Here is a 20,521-nt window from a genome sequence, read left to right on the forward strand (position 1 = left end):
AGATCATGCCCTACTTACAGCCTGCACCTGGGGTGGATACCTCCTGCTGCCTGGCCCTCCGCCTTTGTCCCTGCTGGGCGGAGGGCCGATCCGTGTCTCCTCCTCGTCTGTTCTGATACCATGTCCTTACCATGGAGCAGGGAGCTGCACCCTCTGAGCCCTCAGGGACACACCTGGCTCCATCTCATAGCCCCTCGGCACTGGGGCCCGCTCCCAGGACCTCTGACCCTACCAGGGCCTCCCAGAGGGTGTCCCATCTGAGGCCTCACTCCTCCCCTGCCTCCCCTGCCCTGGGGCCCTGGGGCCAGGGCCCACCTGGTGAAGAGGATGTCGGTCTCATATTTGAGATGGAAGCGCAGGAGGGCCGTGTTGTCTTCCTTGGTGCTCTCCTCCTCGTCGCTGTCACTGCAGGGAGAGCCAGGCAGCAGGGTGGGGAAGGAGCCCACCCTCCCTCCACCCAGCCCCGCCAGCATCCAGCACACAGACAGGCCCAGTGTGGCAGGGAGTGTGCCTCAGACTGGGAAGGAGCATCCTTCTCCTCTAGGCTCATGGCTCTAGAACAGGAGGGAAAGGGCTGGGGCAGCTGGGGAACTGGGGACATCAGTTTTTCTTTTCTTTCTCTTTTATATTGGTTAATAAAATCATGCAGGTTTCACTCTATCATTCGTCATCTGTATATTGTATTGTGTGTTCACCACCCCAAGTCAAGTCTCCTTCCATCACCATTTATGCCCCTTTCTCTCTTCTACCTCATGCTGCCTTTTTCAGGGCAGCACATCTGGGCTGGTGTGGGGCAGGAAAGGACTTTGGATGGAAGCTGGGAGGACCAGGTGGGCTTGGCCATTTATTTCCATCCTTCCCAGCTGCGCTCCCTCATGGGGCTGAGGGGCAAACCCGGCGCAGTGGGCCTGCAAGGAGATGATGTCTGTGGGACTGAGACTGCTGCTCTGCCCAGGTGAGGGGCAGACAGCGAGGAATTCTCAGTAGAGCAGTTTATTTATCCCTGAACCGCCCCTCCGGAGCTGCCTGGGGTGGGGCAGCGGCCACGGTTGGCTCAGGTGTTTTGCTGCCTTGAAAGGACCAGAGAATGAAATTAGAGACATTTGGAGGGAGTTTTGTCAAATGTGCTGCCATTTCCAGTACCATGAAGGAGCAGGGAAAGTAATTTCAGACATAAAAAGGTAGGGTTTCTTCTTGTTACGTACACCGAGTTTCATCCCCATCCAGAGCCCTACCCCAGGACAGGGGTCGCCTGAGGAAGCGGTTGCTGGGCGCACACGGACAGCGCAGTGTCTCCCCTGCACGTGCCCGACTCACAAACACCCATGTGCAAAGTCACCACCGTGCAAGCCCATTCGTTTTCCCATGAGCACACGAAGAGCACGAGGGAGGCCTGAAGATATCGATACATCTTACAAACTTTTTTTCATGTCAAATGAGAGTTCCACCCAAATGCACAGTTTGTTTAACGCTGGCACCTGCTGGCGTGTTGGTCCCCATTGCTCCTTCCCGTGACCCTACCTGAGTGTGTGCGAGTGTGTGTGTGAGTGTATGTGTGTGCATGTGTTGGGATGTCAGTGTTGGGCTGCCTTCAGTATCTCTATTTCCCAGCATGGAAAAGTTCCCAGGAGGGCTTGGGGCACTTACAAGGCTCCAGAGCTGTCGGATCCCGCCTCCCTCCCCTCCCACACAGAGGCAAGTCTGTGAAAAGGAAGAGTATTTACTACTGACACGGGGTGATTCACGGGTCGACCTATAGCAAACTCCCTGGGAGGGAGGGAGACAGACAGATAGACAGACAGACCTACCTACATAGAGTAAGGGAAGCCCTTTTAAAAATGGAAACATTTCCAAGAGGAGAAAGGTGACCAGGACAGAAAGAGCCTGGACAAGGAGTAGGGCAACTAGTGTTCAGCTCCCCGTTGTATTATTTATTTGCTGTGTGTCATTGGGAAATTCAGTCAACCTCTCTGAGCCTCCGTTTTCTTACCTATAACTTGGAGGTGGGGTGGGGAATAACTCCTGCTTTACCTATCTTAGGGGGCTGCTTGTGAGGACTGACTGAGGTATTATGTGTAAGTGCTTTATAAGTGTAGGCTTTTGAAAGAGCTGCTAAGTAAAATATGACATAAAGATTCAGGTACCCTTTACATCCAAGCCACCTAGGAGTGAACGTGGCAGCCCAGCAGGTAGCAAGCAGCTTGGCCCACATTTGGGGACTGACCAGGGGACCTCCGGGTTGGGGCAGTTACAGATAGGGCTTGGCGGGAGACTTAGTGGGGGGAGGGGCAGAACGGGCAGGGAGAAGATGCTGGGAGGCAGAAGGAGCCGTCAAAGCCCTGACCTGCCCGCTGTGAGCTGGATCTCCAGGTGGTGCAGGAAGACCGATTTGCTGAACTCGAAATCCAGACGGAAAGCCACCTACAAGGAAGAAGTCACTGAAGCTGGGGCGGCTGGGCACTGCGTGCCTGGGTAATGCTGGGGCAAGCCCTGACCCTCTCTCCCCAGCCCGCTGCAGGCTTGGCTGAGCCCTGCTGGCTGGGAGTGGGCTGGGGGAGGGGAGGGAGCTGGGCCTAGGGCTGCTGAGGGGGACGCGCAGCTTGACTGGGGGGCAGCCCCTCTGCCCTCCTCCTTTTTTCACTTTTAACGACAGGCAGCTATAAGGCAGCCAGTTCAACTTCAGACTCTTTCTGCAGGATTTTGGCGGGGAGGGCTTGCTGGTGGGAAACAGGGCTGGCTGTGCCCACGCAGCACAATATGTGGGGGCCAGACACGAGAGGAAAGGCAGGCCCTCCCAGCCCTTGCTCTTGTGTGTGGTGAGAGACGAGGCCGAGGAAGGCGGTGGCTGCCCAGGGCCGCCCAGCAGGTTAATAAGCCCTCCTGCCCCTCTGACGGCTCCCCTTCCCTGTGCCCAGGAGTGGGCCTGGGTCCCTGGCTGACTGTGGCCCTATGACCTCTGACCCTCCTCGCTTCCCTCCCCACTTTGTACAGACCACTGTGCTCTTTCCAGGTCTGACTCTCCTGGAGTTTCCCTAGAAGACCTGGGGTTCCCCTCTCCCAGGGAGGGTCAGGGGTGGGGTGGGGAGCTTGTGCTCTGTGGTGCTTCCCACCCCCCCAACTCTAGAGCTCCTGGTTTGTCAGAGCACCTTGAAAGTAAGATCTTGACTTGCGTTCCAGTGGGGAGGTTCCTTGAGCCCTAACCCCACTCCCCGCCTCCTTGCCCAGCCTTGCAGGCCCTGCTCTGCAGCTGGCTCCTCCCTGCCTAAGCTCCACTCTGTCCGACCCCTGCTTCACAGGCAGTGCGGCCTCAGTTCCATCTTCTCTTGCTGCAGAACCTTCAGTGGCTGCCCACTGCTCAGGGGTGATGGGCAAATGCCCCCCAATCTGGAGTTTGCCTCCCTTCCCCTCACAGTTGCTTCTCCCTTCATTTCACGCTGCTTACGCTCCTGTCACATGTGCTTTTTAGCACGTGGTAGGTGCTCGAGAAAGGTTAATTTTTCTCCCATGCAGAGCACAATGGAGGAGGCTGGGTATTGAGTTTAAAGTGGTCTAAAGGACAGTGGGATAATGGGCAGAGAGTGGTGGGAGGTGGGGTGGGAGTGGTAGTTCTGCCCTTGAGGTGAAGGGGAGGGGCCTAGGGCAATCCTGGGGTGGGCTGTCTGCTGCCCTGGGGATGGCTGGTTGGTTAGAGTGTTGGAAAGTCACTGCATGGCAGAAAAAATGAACATGCTTAAAACCCACCCTCAGGCCTCTTCATCCCTCCCTAGTCCTCCCCTCTGCTCGCTTCCATTTCTCTTGTCTCCCTGAGCCTCCCAGTATATCCACCCTGGTCCCTCCCCAAACTGCCCCCAGCCTCAACCTTGGCCTTGGCCCGGAAGAAAGGGTAGCTGACATTGCAGACTTTCTTGTGGAGTCTCCTCTCCTCATTCACGCACTCGATGCTGCCGTAGGAGTCGTCCTGTGGGTGGGTGGGGGTATGGGAGCAGCAGTCAGGTGGGGCCTGAGACCCCGGTGTGGGGCTGCCCTCAGCCCCCACTGCCCCCACCGAAGCTGCAGCACAGGCCTCCTGATGCCGGACCCACTGCGGCCCTGGAGGCTCGGGTGTGGCAGTGATGTGGAAAGAGTGGTCAGGCATTCCCGTACATGCCTTCTCCTCTCCTCTGTATCAACGTTGGACACAGGATTTATCATCTCGCTTACAGGTGGGGACATCCGAGCCCAGAGGCAGGAAGTAACTAGCTCAGACCGCCCGAAAGTGGCACAGAGCTGGGATTCAGAGGCCCTCCGGTCTGGCTGTCCGGGCTGCTCTGGCTTCGCAGGCCTTTCACGGACTGCATGTCTTTACATTGGAAGAATGGCACAGGATCTCTTTGAGCCAAGAAATGAGGCTTTTGGGGTCTTGCCCAGCTTCGTAATCCACAACAGCCGTGGGCAGGTTGTGGGCTGACTCCTGGTGGGGACTGTGGGGGACTTTCCTGAGGCTCTGTTCCGCCTCCCCCAGCGCAGGCTGCTCCCTTGTCAGGAGCTCTCCTGAGCCTCTGCCACCACAGACTGGCAGGCAGCGAGGGCTTCTTTCTCTTTCCTTTTCCTGTGGCTCCGCCCCTGCAAACCCTCCCACCACTGTCTGGTTCCCGGCTCTCCACAGCAGGTCACTCACTGGCTGCTGGACATTGAGAAATGGCTGACAGTTTAGGGGGGAATGCCACCAGGCTCCCCAACCTGATGGGGCTCAGCCGGGCTAGCAGGGTCCCCTCAGCACGGTCCAGAGGGAAAGGACTCACACACAGTATTCTAGCGAGATGCTGCTGGTTGACTGTCCACTCATTTGCTTGGGTCTCCTTTTGCTCCTCTGTTAAATGGGAATGATAGTAACTACTGCATTGAGTTGTATGAGGATTAAATGATACAACGCATGGAAATGTAGGGCCTTGTTCAACGCCCAGACTTGTGAATCATTCCACGTGTGGCAGCTGTCACTATGAGGGTTATTCCTACCTGTCGTGGGCGCCGCACTGTTGGGCACAGCCTGGGCACATGCATATGTGGATGTACAGGTGTGTCTGGGGTCTGCACATAGGTACATGGGTGTACATGTGCCCAGTTGCATGAATACACACCTGTTTCCTTGGACGTATATGTGGGTTTGTGTGTTTTGCATGAGTGTGCACCAAGTGTGTGTGATAGACTGACACACCTGTATTTGGCTGAGGGGGTGCTTCCTGTACTACAGTTTCCCGTGCCCGGATGGTGGGGTGGGGTGGGGGGCGGACAGAGGAGAGGCACGCTAATCTCCCAGCTGTGAGCATCCCCTGGGCTGGGACAGTTGGGCGGCCTCTGCGAAGGCGCCAGGCTGCAGGCCAGCCCTGCACATGACCGCAGAGTGTGGACTCGGCACATGACAGAACACGTTTCCCACCTCCCTCTTCCTTCATTCACTTCCAAAGCCCTTCTGTGCCAGAGAAACAAAACTCCATGATTCCTTCCTCCTAGAGTTGTGAATGGGCACAAGGCTGTAAAATCTGGGCCAGGGAAGCAGGAAAAAGTGGCTGCATGTTTGGGGCTCAATTTCCCCTAAATACCTCAAATCCAGATACAAAACCCCTGGGCAGGAGAGGACCGGGAAAGAGCATCAGATGGGCTCCTCACCTGCACTCAGGTTGAGAGGAGGACGGTTGTGTGGGGGCCCAGGCCTGCACCTGACGGAGGAACTGAGTGTGGGCGGGGGTGGCGCTGGGCGGGGCTCTGCATTGGTGGTGAAGGCAGAGGCGCTGACACTGGCCTGCCCTGCACTCTGGGCTCCACGTGGATACGCGGAGATTTGTGGGAACAGAGATGGTGTCTGAGGGGACCTGGGGCCCCACCTGCCACCAGCATCTACACATGACAACAATGTCTTAGTTTGACTCAACAAACATGTCTTGAGGGTTTTCTATGTGTCCATCCCTGGCTTGGCCCTGGGGACAGATGTGGCTAAGAGAGGGCACTTGTGCCCTCGGAGCTCAGGGTTACCCACAGCACAGCATGCAGACACTGGTGATTTTCTTGGATCACACACAGGGCTGTGCCAGAGAGCTCTGCGTGGTCCCATGTGGCCTTTTGGGCCTTTGGGACGGTATCACATAGATTGTGACACAAGGACTATGTCCTGTCACGAAGTGCAGGCTCAGGAGCCAGATGCTGGGTGGGAATCCCACTCAGTGACTTACCAGCTGGGGGGTCCTCATCAGACCTTTTAATCCTCTCTGTACCTCAGCTTTCTCCTCAGTAATGTGGGAATACTACCACCTCCTCCACCACCACCACCACCACCTCCTCCACCATCACCATCACCACCATCACCACCACCTCTACCACCATCACCACCTCCACCACCATCACCACCTCCACCACCATCACCACCTCCAACTCCATCACCACCATCACCATCACTTCCACCACCACCACCTCCACCACCATCACCACTTCTACCACCATCACCAGCACCACCATCACCACCACCTCTACCACCATCACCACTTCCACCACCATCACCACCTCCACCTCCATCACCATCACCACCACCACCTCCACCACCTCCCTCATCATCACTGCCACCACAAGCTTCACTGCCACTACCACCAATTACCACCATCACCACCACTACCACCGTTATTGCTAAGAGATGAGCACAGCACCTGGGCACTGTAAGTAGTTACTAAGAAGGAGCAGTAGCTTGTTGGGCATAGAAGGTGGGGAGTCTCAGGCGGGGACCCTGGTGGGCAGGACCTTGGTGTGCTGGGGAACATTTGTGGCTGGTGGAGCTTAGGGTGTGGAGGTGAGTGCAGAAGTGGCAGATGGTGGGTGGGGAAGCAGGGCAAGGCCTTGTATGCCATAATAAGGAGTTTGAAATTTATTGTGAAAGCAGCTGGGAATGATGGGAAGTTTTAAAGTGGGGATAACCTGTTCTGATTCTCGTTGGAAGGCTCCTTCTGAGAGAGCCTGGAGGATAGACTGCAGGCAGAGGGTGTGTGTGTGCACGTCTGTGTGTGTGAGAGCCAAGGGCACAGGCTGAAGGACCTTTCCCCCTGTTCCTGAAGGGCTCAGACCCCTCTCCTGGTGGTTCTCAGGCCTGGCAGCACACTGACTTCTCCCTGGCTGCTGTAAAAGCACACGGTCCAGGCCCCGCCCCAGACTGTCAATTAGGATTTTTGGGAGAAATCTGGACACAGGAATTTTTAAGCTCCCAGATGATTCTAACACACAGCCAGTCAGGTGCCTGCCTGGACACCTCCTCTCCCACCTCTGCCCTTCACCTCAGGCAGGCCGGGCAGGTCGCTGTGGTCTTACCTTCTGGATCAAGCTGGCAAATTGCAGGTTTGCTGACTGTGAAATATTTAGGACCGTGCTATAGGCATTTTCGCCCCTGTTCTCCAGCACGGCCTCCACTGCCACCCGCCGGCGCGTGCTCTCCACGATGAAAACTGTGGTGTCAAAGGACAGCGTGTATGCGGAGCAGTCCCGAGCAGGCTTCCTCAGCACCCTCTGGCAGTACTCCCTGCAGGAAAGAGACCGCCAGGGTCAGGCCGAGGGAAGGGGGAGCGCAGGGCAGATTACTCACGTTTCATCTCTCTACTCAGCACGTTTCCCTTCAGGCTTCGGCTGCAAGGAAGCTCAGAGCTAAATGTAAAGACAATTCTGATGAATAGCTTAGGTTCTTGGAATATTTGCTTCTTCATGCTTCTACAAGGTTTGAATGGGCCATTTCTATTTATTGTATATGTCGTAGTGTATCATGGTATATATATATTTTGTCTCAATCATCTCATAGTTGTTCAAAAGTTGAGCACAAATTATTTGAAAATATATTACATAAATTTAAAATAGGATATTGTTCCTTATTTTTCCTTGTATGTTACTTTGTTTCTTCCAGGGGATTGTGGGTACCTTCTGCCAGTCTCCTTAGCATGGAACTCAACTGGTCAGTCAATGAACCTTAAAGTTCACCTTGGCTGGGGGTTGGAGGATGAGTACCTGGATCTCCAGGCCCCTGGCCTCCACCTTTTGGTGGTTTTGTAGTATGGACTCCAAAGGAAGGATCCCTTTTACTAAACAGTTTGAAGACGTTGGTTTAGACCAGAAGCATTCACTTTACAGAGCAGGTAACTGAGGCTCAGAGATCGAAGAGACTTGCCTGAGGTCACACAGGAGGTAGAGGCAGAACCTGGGTTACACTCAGGCTCCAATATCAGTGTTCAATCCATGCTGCTTATGAGAAGGGTATGAAGGAAGTAATCCAGGGCCCTGGGAGCGCTGGCACCCCCAGCAGGGAAGGACGAGGAGTCGGGGTAGGAGCAGGGAGGAGCCAAACTCACATGGCTGTGGGCAGGTCACTGCGGGCATCCAGCAGGAGGTCAGGGACGCAGTGCTCGTCCTCATTGCAGCCATTCCAGAAGGGGACCTGGGCCAGGGAGAGCCAGGGGTGGGCGGCTGGATAGGAAACCCACAGCCTGGAGGCCCACATTTGCTGCAGGCCATCCCTCACCCCCGCAGCACACCAGCTCCTCTCTCTATTGCCCTAGACACGGGCTAAGTCTTGTCTGCCCTTTTCACAGACCCCGAGCTGCTGCTGCTCAGGCTTTCGCATAGATTTTAACTTGTTTAAAACATGGCTCAAAATCAAAACTCAAGTCTTTTTGGGTCCCTCTCAGTTTTTAACTGAGCTGGTGGCACAAAATACCCACTCACCCAGCAGAGCAGTTCCAGTGAAAATGTACTGCTCACCCACTGTGTGGGGGCCAGGTCTGTGGCACTAGGGCTACGGGATGAGGAAGACCCAGCTGCTGCTCCAGCTCATGGGAAGATTGGTGTGCGAGCAAATAATTGCAGTGTGAAATGGGCAAAAAATAGAAATCTGTATGACGAATAGAAGAGGCAGAGGAGAGGAAACAGTTATTTTGCCCTGGTGATGGTCAGAGGAGGCTTCTGGGAAGCCCAGGGAAGTTCTGCAGGATGACCCGGTGAGGTGGATGGACCAGAGGGAGAGGGAAGTCCAGGAGGGAGGATGAGCCTGTGCAAAGGTCCTGAGACATGAAGCAGCACGGGGAGTTCAGAAAATGGCGGCTAATGTGGTGATGCTATAGTAAGGGTGGAGGAGATGGGAGATGCGCAGGGGCCTTGGGGTCACGCCTTGCAAGTGACAGGACCCACTGACTGCTTTTGGCAGGAGGGTGTCCTGCCAGACCTGTATACTGAAGGCTCCCTCTGGCTTCTGTGGGTGGGCGAACTTGAAGAGTCAAGGCTACAGGCAGGGAGCCCATTGAGGAGGCTGCTGAAATGTTCACGAAGGGGGTGATGTGATTGGTGTCGGTGTGGTAGTGGGTGTGCCGAGGCAAAAACAGGTCAGGGACCTCGGAGGTGGGACCAGTAAGTCCCGGAGTTCCTCGGGGCTAAGGGAGAAAAGGGTCCAGGATGCTGGCTGAGTTTCTTTTCATGTCTGGAAGGATGGCCGCACTATTCATCCATCAGTGGAGGGGGAAGAGGAAGGAGCGTGTTCGGGCCGCTGGGCACTCAAGCCTGGCGCTGAGGGGCAGCAACGCACGACCAAGAACACAGCCCACACTCAGGGGACGGGAAACAGGTGTCACAGAGGCCACGAATGTCCTGAATTCATGAACTTTTCTCAAAGGGGAGCTCCCTGGCCTTTTCTTAGGTCCACAAGCTCGTAACTGAGACACATTGCTGTCCAGCCCGCCCCTCGGCTTCCCCCTCACAGGGTGGATCTGCGCCACCCTGTAACAGCACCGGGAAGGAGGACGGCAGAGCCATGTAAAGTAGGGCAGAAAGAGGTCATTCCGTGAAGGGACACGTTCAAGATGCTTTGGCAGCCTCAGGGGCTTCACTGTAGTGTAGCAACTGTGTCATTCTGGTGATTTCAAGTCCCCAATAAAGCAGCTCCCGCTTCTGCCCAGCATACTCTAAGAAGTGGGAAAACTCCATAATAACCTTTGGGAACATTTCTATCCAGCTCATTAAAAGGAGCAGTTTAACGCGATGAGCAGTTGTTATACTCCGTTATGTGGAATGGCTCGTTCCCCCGAGAGGTGAGATATTACAGCACCGGAACAGTGCTGGGCAATTACTAGATGCTACACAGGAATTTGTGTAAGAGTGATGGGAAGAGTGTTTCTAGTTTGCTGGGGGCTAGAAATCCAGATCCACAGGATTTCTAGAAGTTTAGCTGCTACTCAAAGCCCTCGATAGTACGGCCCGGACTATCTTTTCCAGCTCTCTTCCTCACCTCTTCCTCACACTCGCTATTTTGCACGTCCATACCTTGGTTACACTGTGGGTGCTCCCGGAGTGAAAGCCCATCCTCCCCATCTCTGCATGTCTTGAGTCCTGTCTATCCTTTAAGGTCCAGTTGAAAGCCACTTCCTCCAGGAAGTCCCCCTGCCCCATCATCTGGCTGCTCGATTACACTTCCTCTGAGCTCTTCCCCCGGCCCACGGCCCTGTCACCGCCTTGCGCTGAGATCACCGGTGTCGGAGCAGAGAGTACCCTGCACGTTAATCCGCATCCTGTGCTTCCACCTGCCCGTAGAATGAGCGACACGCACTCACTTACTCATTTGCTGTCAAGGCTTTGTAACTACCATGGTGGGAAAAACATTAGTGACTTAGTGACCCCAGCTTTTCCCCTCTCCTGGGTTTGCCGGTCCATTTCTCTCCCTCTCTTGGGCTGCATTTTAAGGCAGCCTCTCCTGTGTTTGTGACTTAGAATCAGGGAGAACGGGGAAGAGTGTGAAAGTCGAGGGTTGGGTGGTGGAGTGTGGAGGTCTGGGAAAGGGGGGATGCCAGAGGCCCTGGGGGTGGGGGTTTGATGGGTGAATGGGAGGAGAGGGGATTTTCAGAAGTGTTGTTTGGGTCCTTTCATGTCGGAGAAATACATGTAAGAAGCGAGTATCTGGAATTCTGTTTGCTGGCTGGATTCTATACAGTAATCTTCAGAGACCGGACCTCACAGATCATGGTGTTGAAAACTTTGGGGTGTATTTTAGAGTTGTTTGCTAAATCTGAGGGTTCAGGTACAGGGGACTCCGTTGTACCCGTGTCGCCTGCTCTCCCAGCACAGCTCCGACAGAGGTGGTGGCTGCCTGACATTTTCTTTGAGGGGATGTGGGAGGAGTGGCGGATGTGGGAGCATCTAGTGTCGGGTTTCAGAAAATTGTGATGGCCCCTGGAGCCAGGGATCAGAGAGTGTTGCCTGCTCTCTGAGGTTGAGGGTGAGGCCAGAGCCGAGGGTGAGGCTAAAACCACCTAGTTCGGGGAAGACTGTTAATAAGTCAGTCATTCAGCAAAGCACAGACCAGGCTCTCAGGCCTCCGGGGCCCTCATTGTAAATGAGGTGGCGATTGAGACTAAGCCCCTCTGGTCCTGTGAGTCTCGGGTCCCGTGATCCACTCAGTGCTCACCCTGTGTAGGGACATGGGGGACCCTCCAACAGGAGAAGGCCCTTACCCTCAAAATACTGCTCAGCACAGGTCACAAGGAACGAGGGAAGGGCCGTGTGGTGGGTTTGCTGGGCAGGAGGTGGGAAGGTGTGCTGGGGAAAGAATTCCTCTGTACCTGTCACTCTCAGGTCTGGGCTTCAGGGAGGAGGTGGGCTTGGGGCTGAGGTGTGCCCCCACACTGTGTGCCCTGCGTGCCAGCACGTACCGAGACCCTGAGGGTAGTGGGCCAGCCGTCATCCAGCATGGGGCCGTGGTCGGGGTCTTGCAAGGAATACTCCACTGAGAAGGTCACTGGCTTCACGTAGTCAGCGGTGTCCTGTGTGGGAGGAGGTGAGGGAGGGGTGAGGGCTGAGGGAGCACCCGAGCCTCCGAGAGAGGACTTCACTTCCCTAAACCTGGAGGGCAGTGCCCTGTCCGCCCTCAGCATGAGTCCAGGATGCAGGAGCTGCCTGGGGTGGGGGCTGGAGGGTCCCAGGAGGGGCCGCAGCTGAAGAGTGTGCCTCCTGGAAAAGACCCTGGGCTTGGCGTATGGCAACCTGGCTTCTTGGAGGTTTCACCAAACTCCTGTTCATCCTTCAAGGCTGGACACCCATTTCCCCAACACCTCGGCCTCCAGGAGGCCAGGCAGCACCCACCCCCATGTCCTGTCCAGCCCTGTCATGGCCACTTCCACGTGGCATTCAAACTTCCTGATTGCGTGTCCGTCTCCCTCCCTCAGAAGCCTCTCAGCGCCATGCCCGCACTGTGACAGGCTCAGTGAGTGTGTTAATCCTGTGAATGAAAACCTGTGACTGGCACAGGGCTGATTCAGGCAGTCATAGGTATGTATACGTTTACCTATGTATAAATGGTAAGAGGGGATGCCCAGAGCTGCTGAAACAATCGCCTCCAGGGATCCCAAGTCCTGACGTGAGTGGCTTCTTTGTATTAAGGCAGTGGCTCTCAAACTTGAACTTGTATCAGAATCCCCTGGGGGTTCGGGGAGGGCTATTAGAACACTGAGTCCCACCCCCAGGGTTTCTGATTCAGGAGGTCTAGGGTGGGGCTTGAAAACACGCATTTCTATCAAGCTCCCAGGTGATGGAGATGCTGCTGGTCCGAGGACCACACCTGGCGAACCAGAGTACCAACCCATCAGAAGAGGCACAATATTAACATAAGAGGGGACTTCTCACTCTCTGCTAGCTTTTTCTGACTTTGCCCATTGCATCCTGGGGCCAGGGGGCTCTAAGTGACCCCTGCTGTGTCCCTGAGGCTGGAACAGTTGGCCTGGGTACTCGAAGCTTCTGGATGAGGTGAACTTTTCATCCTCTTCTTTACCTACTGCTTCTCCCTCTCTACCAGGCTGGCCTCTTTCTGCCCTTCCCCCCAGCTTATCCACTCCACTGGCCTGCCTTTCCTGGTCTTCAGTTTCAAATGATGCCATTTATCCTTTTTCCCTGCTGTGACCCTGTTCTTCCTGCTAGACCTCAGTGGGCACCCCTCCCTCCTCGCATTTCGCCCCTGCTGGAGAGTCACTGGGTGCTTGAAAGGTGGGGAAGAAGGAATTCTGGAGGAGGGTGCTGTCAGGTGGTAGGTTGTAACCTTTTCTCTGGGGCCTGAGTATGCAGTGGCCACAGTCCAAGACAAGGCCTGTGGGCTGGCCTCCTGAGGTCTGCTGGCACCAGCTGGGCTCCTGACTCCCCCACGGCAGCACCCCCTCCATCTCTGTGTCCCCTTCCTGTAGGAACTCGGTCCTGCTAGTGGGGCTGCTGGGCATCAGGCTCACCAGGACATGGAAGGTGATCCGATCACAGTGTTCCTGGCCGGAGGAGAGCAGGGCAGCCCTGTTCGTGTATCGGTCCCCGCCCTCATCCAGGTGGGCTCGTGGTGTGTACCGCCTCTCATCCATGGTGGCATTGTACCGGATGCCTAGAGCAGGGAGAGGCCAAGACCATGAAGGTGAAGTCACGTTTCCATCCAAGACTGTTTGCCTGTCATTTAAAATAGCCTCTGGAAAGGCAACCTCCTCCAGGAAGCCCTCCAGACTAGCCAGGAAAGAACTGCTCCTCTCCCCTCAGGAGGCCCAGTGTGGGCAGGAAACTCCCAGGCAGAGAGCAAGCAATGCCGTGAGAAAGAAGAAAAGGAAGAAACTGGACAGTAGAGGGAGATAGAAGGAGGAGAAAGGGAACTGGGGCTGACAGTGAAAGGAAAGACAGGAAGAGATGGAGAGAGAAGTGACTGTGGTACAAGAGGAAAGAGGACAGGCCAAGGGGTCAGGGTGATGCCTGTCTGAGCCCCTCCTGGAGTCAACACGACTTTCCATCCCTCTCCTTTCCTCTTCCCAGCTCTCACCCTCAGCCCTGGGATCCCGTCACGTCTGGTTCACAGGCTCTGCGAGTGGCAGGTCCCATCACACCAAGGAGTGGGCCAGCCCCCACCAGCTTCCCACCAATTCCTCAAACTTAAGACTCTGTTCCAGGGTTAAAGGTCTATAGCTTCCTCCCCTTCAACTAGGCTGATTCCAGGAAAGGCTCAGTCCCTTTTCCTGTAACCCAGCTGGCCATCCGGGTATGCCAGGTCCTTGCCTCCTTCTCCTTTCATAGGGAGAAGTGGAAAGAAGGGCACAGTCACCCAGGCCTGCCTTTGTCCTCATCTTGCCCCGGACACCCGTTTCTTCTTTGCCTGGTTGGCCCTGCTCCTTGGCTGAGAAGCTCTCCGTAGTCCCCACTTCCTGCACGGGCCCAGCCAGGTCCTGGCCGGGTCCTAGAACCAGCAGCTGTCACTTCCCAGAGCTGCCTGGTCCCAAGGCTGCCATGAGCAGGTGTCTGGCCCCAGCCTTGACTAAAAGTGGAGTGATGGATCCTCAGAAGGAAACCGCCCACTACAGACTCACTCCTCCGAGCAGTGACCACCGCTACCCGGGTCTTCATCTGCCTGATTGCCTGGTTTCTGGGGCTCCCTCGCCCCGCCCCAGGCCACCTGCCCTGGGTCTGACTCTTTCTCTGCATTCAGACTGACTTAATGGCTTTCACACCCCGGTTTACTCCACTGCTTCCAGTCCTCTGTTCTGATCCAAACTGCACCCCAACTACCTCTTTTTTTCTGGCCTTGCCCTCGGTTACCATGGCTCACTGCCATCCCCGAGATGGCATGATATCCCCTCTCTGTCCCTTGGAATTAGAACACCAAATGGGCATCCAGCAGTCATCAAAGGTGGCCCTAGGTGTGACCTGGCACTTAAAACCCAGGTTTTGAAGCAGAGCAATCCCGAAGTCCATGGGGGGAGAGAGTGGGGCCCGGTTTACCGACTGTCGCTGTTTGGAAATGGGGTGCCAGGAAGACGGGTGTGAAGCAGAGGAAGGCGGCCAGGCAGGTGGCATCTCTGCCGCTGCGTTTGCAGTCCCTGTGGAAGATGTTGATCTTGGCTGGCTCAAAGTGGAGGCTGGCATTGATCTGAACCACGGGGCGGGACCTGGAGAAGAAGGCCCTGCTGTGACCTGGGGGAAAGGTGGAGGGCCAGACGGGAGTGCAATCTGCAAGACTACCACTGGAGGGAGAGGCCGGGTGTGGGGATGGGGGCGCAGAGGAGCCCCAGCTGTTGAAGGATTGGGCAAAACCTGCACAGGTGATAAGGGGTGGGCTCAGCGACCTCCGTGACCCTTGAGGCAGCCCTTGTTTTCCTTGCTGCGGACCATACTGGCTTCCTTTTGCCTCCACATCACTTTTAGGTCAGTGGTTCCCAACCCTGGATAAACAGTAGAATAACCTAGAGAGAGCTTAAACAAAGTCCTGGTGCTGAAGTTGCACTCTAGGTCAAATTAAATCAGAATCAGCATCAACATGTCTTGAAGGGGAGCTTCTATATTTTAAGACAGTGGCACATGTTCTGGAGATCTGTGCAAATGCAGGTCCTGATCTGATAGGTGGGCAAGATGCTGCCTTTCTAGCAAGCTGCAGGGTGATGCTGCTGCTGCGCTCGGTCCCTGGACCAGATTTGGAAGAGCTTGGGGCGGAGGCTCCCCAGGCGATTCCAGTGTGTAGCCACAGCAAGCAACCAGTCCCTGTGCTAGAGATTCTGCCTGGTGTACCCGACACTACCCACCCAGGCAGCCAAGGAGACGCAAACTTCCTCTTCTATTGGTCTGAGGCAAACATATTCAGGGAAGGAAATGTATCGCCTTTCCAAATCATGCATTTGTATAAAACAAAATAAGTGTAGTGTGATTTAGATGCTTCAGAGTTTCAGCGTGACTGCCTGTCCTAATGCTCTGCTTTTTTGTAGCGTAAGGGGAGGTGCTGCCTCCTCTGTGCTGTGGAGTGAAAAGGGTGAAGTTGAGTCTTGGCTCCGTTGGTTCCTCCCAGGGCCTTGGGCAGGTCACATGATCTCTCCCATGGGAATTGTGAGACCCAAAGCAGGTAAGTGAGACAGTGTAGAGTGCTGTGTAAACATAATATTTTATATCAGCGGTTCTCAGACTCAGCTGCCTATTCATCACAAACACCAGTGGAGTCTTCAAAACTATCTGCTGGCCTCTCTTCTAGAAACTCTATGTGGTTTGGGGAAAGCCTGGGCAGTGAGAGTTTTGAAAGCTCACCAGGTGGTCCTATGGGCAGTGAGTGCTGTGTGAGACCCAGGGGATTGCACCATACAGTCTCCCCAGTGGGCTCTGTCCACAAGGGCATCGCTGCTCGGGGCTTTGGAGGAAAGCAATCTCTGTATTACATACATATGCTGTCCTACTAGCAGAGAAGGGAGATCTGTTCCTTTAAATAGCTGGAAAGGCTGAAGTTGAAAATATGCCTATGTAGCCAGAGCTTTCAGGGTAAATTCTGAGAGAGGCTTTTTGACACTAAAAGCTCAAAAACCTTAGAACTCCCTTGAGAAGAGGGATTGGGTCTTGAGAATAATTCGCAGTCATTTCATACAAAGGAGATTTGTAATCACGACGGGGTAAGAACAGGGTGAGTTTGGCTGACAGTGATTAAAGACGAGGGACAAAGATCCCGAAGCTTAGCTTTAAAACCCTGTGTCCATCACAAGTCTCAGGAGAGCCCAAGAGTCAAGAAAAGCGAAGGAACCAACCACAAAATCACAGCATTGCCAAGGCCGCCCACCGCCAGGTCGACAAGCCCATCCTCGTTGAGATCCAGTTGCCCGTGGAGGCTGCAGCCAAAATACTGGAGGCCAGGAGCCAGCTCCGAGGCGGCGATTCTCTAGGGAGTAGGAGGGAAAAGCTGGGACCTGACACTGTTGGAACTGGGTGGGGCATGGCCACCCTACACAAATGGGAACCCTGGAGGGAGCCTGTTTGAAACCATGGGGAGGCTTCTCCAGCCCAAAGCTATCTCCTGGTCTGTGCTGGCACCTGAAATTTCTACCATTAAGTCACACCTTTGGACTAAAGTATTGTGTCTGGAAAAAGTTCCCCAGTAAGTATAAATTATGTTACCTGGCAGGTAACCCAATTAGTATCTCTAACTGTGGTATGCTGACTATCTTACTAATAACATTTTGAACAAAGATAATAACCCTGAGGGGATCGGACTTGGGATGGGTCACTTTTGAGGGGAGCAAGGGGTCCAGCATGAGGCATTTCTGGAGAAGAGCGAGCCCGGATAGTTCTCTGCTGTGGTCAAGTGCATGAACGCACGTGGCGGGGTGAGGTTCGGGCCCTTGGGGCTCTGTTGTTGCTGTCAGCAGGGAGAGGGTGCCCATTTTTCCTGAAGAAAAATGTACCCATTTTATAGCTTCGACACAAGGCAAGTAGAGCTAGGAGATGGGAACCCTTTCCTGGGCGAGGACACAGGACAATCCTGAACCCAAAGGCCGAGCCCAAGCTACAAGGACTCTAGGTCCCAGCTCCGCCCATTGGCGCTACCTGCTTTGGCGTCTTTAGGAGGCTGCCTCGGAGGCCGTGGAAGATGTAGATGGCGCCTTCATGGTTGTCCTCCAAAGGTGCTCCCACCACCACGTCGCTGTAGGAATCTTGATTGAGATCCCGCACCGAGACGATGGAGGACCCGAACCGGGCATTCTGGTAACTGTGGGAATCCTTCAGTGTTCCGTTGTAAACAAACCGGTTCTGTAAAACCGGGCCAGGAAGAGACTCAGGGGGACTCGGCAAGGGCCCTCAGGGTCACCATCCACTCTGGCCCGCAGCATCCTCGCTCCACCCCACCTTCCCCAGCATCCCCTCTCTGGCCACAGAAGCCCAGTGAGAGAGGAGCTTCCCAGCCTCCCCTGCCTGGCTCAGTAGGCAGGTGCTGGCCTCTCTTGTGACTCAGTTTCCCTCGTGGATGAGGGAGTGAAGGCAGGGACTAGGTGCCCCTGGGAGGCTGCCAGCTGCACACCGCAGTACCTGTCTCAGGCTGTAGACATACACCCTGCCTCGCTCTCGGCCCTCGCTGAAGTACATGGGGGCGCCCACCAGCAGGACATCAGTCACGCCGTCCCCATCGGTGTCCACCGAGGTGATCTCGCTCCCGTAGTAAGAGCCTATCTGCGGCACAGGGACGGGAAGAGGGCCGTGGGGCTGGGTTGCAGACAGGCCCCGCCTTGCCGGCGCAGGCGAGCCAATGACAGCTTTTGACTTGGGATTTGGGGTGGTGAACGAACTAGGAGGTCCTCCCCCTCCCATGCCTCTCACTCGCCCCCCTACCCCAGCAAGGAGTGGACTCGCCCCATCAGTTTCCTTCCTTCCCCTCTTTCCCCCTCTGTTAGCCATCTCCACCCCCACCCTCTTTCTTTCTATTATTCAGTTTTATCAATTGCCACTTACTTGGTTTGTAATTGATGCATTATAATGGCAAAAAAACGAGCATATGAAAAAATGTGTAAAGAAAATAAAAGTCACCCATTGTCCAAACATCCACCTACTATGACCGTTGTGGTGTATTTTCTTCTAGTCTGTTTTCTCTAGAGCGCGTGCCCTGTTTGTGTGTGTGCCTGTGTTTTCTTTTCCAATCTGGATCATACTGTACACATATACATACACACACACAGTTTACATACTGGCAGGTCATGAGCTTTTATTGATTTTTTCCTACTACACAATGGCTGGTGATTCTATAATATTCAAAATCACACCTGTGCCAAGTGTGTTTAATCAGTCCTCTATTGTTGAACATTTAGCTGGTTCGGTTTCTAATGTCACAAATAACTATGGGAGTAGCACCTTGTAGGGTGAATTGTGATTTCTTTGCAGCATTTGAGGACTCACTGGGTTCTTCTCCCACACTGGGTGCCACACTCCCTACTTCGGTGAGGGCGCCGCCCACCCACTCAACGGAGGGTCCCCCTGGCTCCACCCTTTACCTTACCCTCTCCATCCCACAGTCTCCCAGGGAGTCCTGCCTGGGGTTTGCCAAACATGGCCCCGATCCCTCTATTTCCCTCCTCTGCTGCCTCCTCCCCCGGTCAGGCCCCATCCAAAGGCCTCCCTGCCCATAGGCCAGCCCCTCCAGCCCACCCCCAGGGGCAGCCAGAGTGGCCTCCTAGCTGCTGACCATGTTGCTTCCTTGATTTTGGGACAAAGTCCAAACTCTGCAGCGTGACCCTGCTGGACCCAACTCCCTCCCTCCTGCCCCAGCCTTCGGCCCCCACGTCTGGCTCCCAGACCCTCTCCTGCCACACCCAGTGATTTCTCTTCTCCCAACGGCCTGGGCCCTGGCTAGGTTCCAGGCTTCCCTTGGCACAGACTTTTTTCTTGTTGGCACTTCTCTCCTTTCTTCCCTCCCCGTGAGTGTCTGCCATCCCTCAGGCCACTCTCTCCACAGGTGCCTTATGAGGGTGGGTGCTGTGTCTGCTGGGTCCTCTGCAGGCCGGGCCCCACCTGGCATGCAGGAGGCACTCAGTAAATGCTCATTGGATCAGTGGTCACCCAAGAAAGGGAAGGAGCCATGCCCAGGGCCGGGCCCTGCATGACATGCTTTACAGCCTCGGATCAGCACTCGTGAGCCTCACGGTCCTCATCTTAGAGGGAAGGGACTGAACAGTGAATCTGAGTCACTTGCCCAAGGTCAGAAGGCTGGTCATGGCCCAACTGGGCTGGTACTCGGTCTGTCTGACACCTGAGCCCTGACTCTCCCTCCCCTAGTCATCTCCGGGCTTAGGGTGCTTTCAGAAGCACGAAGAGCTTTTCACTGAAGAGAAAGATAAAAATACAGAAGAGGGAGGAAAAAAATCATAAGCACTAGATGGGGGAGTGATGTGCTTGCCTAAAGCAATTAAGAGGCAGACAGCAAGTAAGGGGGGAGGGAGGGAGACTGTCCAAATATGTGGCCTCAGCTATGTGGGTCATGGTGAGTTAGAATCCACTTAATTTAGCTGCCTTCAGCACTGCGGTTTCTCCTTCGGATGCTGGAGGTGGGGCTGGGCATAAATTGTCATAAATTCATCAGCAAATTCCCTCCAGCTCTCAAAGTCTAGCCTTGGATTCCCTGGGGGGACTGTGCATGGGGAGGGTAGAGGCCGAGGGAAGAGCAGTGCCCTGGGTCCCCCATGGAATGATGGCTTCCTATGGCTGGAGGGGTTTAGGTTAGACCCAGTGAGGAGCTTGTCCTCATGGGGACAGGCCAAGCACAGCCGATGAGGCAGGAGATAGGGCTGTTCCCAGGCTCTGGAGAACTGGTTGGGGGCGGGGAGCTGGGAATGACAGCCAGGACCAGGACAGGGCCCAGCTAGGCCAAGGTGCCATGGATGCTGGGTGCTGCCAGTCAGAAGGGGCCGAGGCCTGATTTGGGGATTGTTGGGAGTCAGGAGGTGGCATAACGCAGACAGCCCCATCAAGAGTCCTGGATTCTGAACTTGACCTGGCCATGAATCCACTCTATAACCTTGGAAAAGCTATGTTGCTTCTTAGGACCACAGTTTTCCTAAGCTGTTGAAATGACTTTTCTGTTTTCTGGACTTTTCACCACCAATGACTCTATCACAGCTTTCTAATTTGCATTCAGGACCACCCAACACGAGACTCTTAGCAGCGCAGTCTGGTTGCCCACCACATCCCCGGTGGGGCAGTGGCGTTGGCCAAGGTACCATTCTGCATTGTT

At 54.9% G+C, this 20,521-nt stretch overlaps 1 protein-coding gene across 1 annotated transcript in view; it reads right to left on the minus strand.

Moving 5' to 3' along the window:
• The window catches only part of ITGA11 (integrin subunit alpha 11), a 117,245-nt gene that overhangs the window by 10,379 nt on the left and 86,345 nt on the right, over window positions 1-20,521 (minus strand). Inside the window, exons 13-23 of the mRNA XM_053929132.1 lie at window positions 17,830-17,970; window positions 17,350-17,553; window positions 16,554-16,684; window positions 14,776-14,942; window positions 13,257-13,399; window positions 11,694-11,804; window positions 8,352-8,437; window positions 7,327-7,534; window positions 3,860-3,958; window positions 2,345-2,421; window positions 316-405 (exon numbers count right to left, since the gene is read on the minus strand). Coding sequence (XP_053785107.1) covers window positions 316-405; window positions 2,345-2,421; window positions 3,860-3,958; window positions 7,327-7,534; window positions 8,352-8,437; window positions 11,694-11,804; window positions 13,257-13,399; window positions 14,776-14,942; window positions 16,554-16,684; window positions 17,350-17,553; window positions 17,830-17,970 — 1,457 coding nt within the window. The remainder of the gene's footprint in view (window positions 1-315; window positions 406-2,344; window positions 2,422-3,859; window positions 3,959-7,326; window positions 7,535-8,351; window positions 8,438-11,693; window positions 11,805-13,256; window positions 13,400-14,775; window positions 14,943-16,553; window positions 16,685-17,349; window positions 17,554-17,829; window positions 17,971-20,521) is intronic.

Source organism: Desmodus rotundus, chromosome 7 (genome assembly GCF_022682495.2).
Source record: "Desmodus rotundus isolate HL8 chromosome 7, HLdesRot8A.1, whole genome shotgun sequence".
Lineage (NCBI taxonomy): Eukaryota > Metazoa > Chordata > Mammalia > Chiroptera > Phyllostomidae > Desmodus > Desmodus rotundus.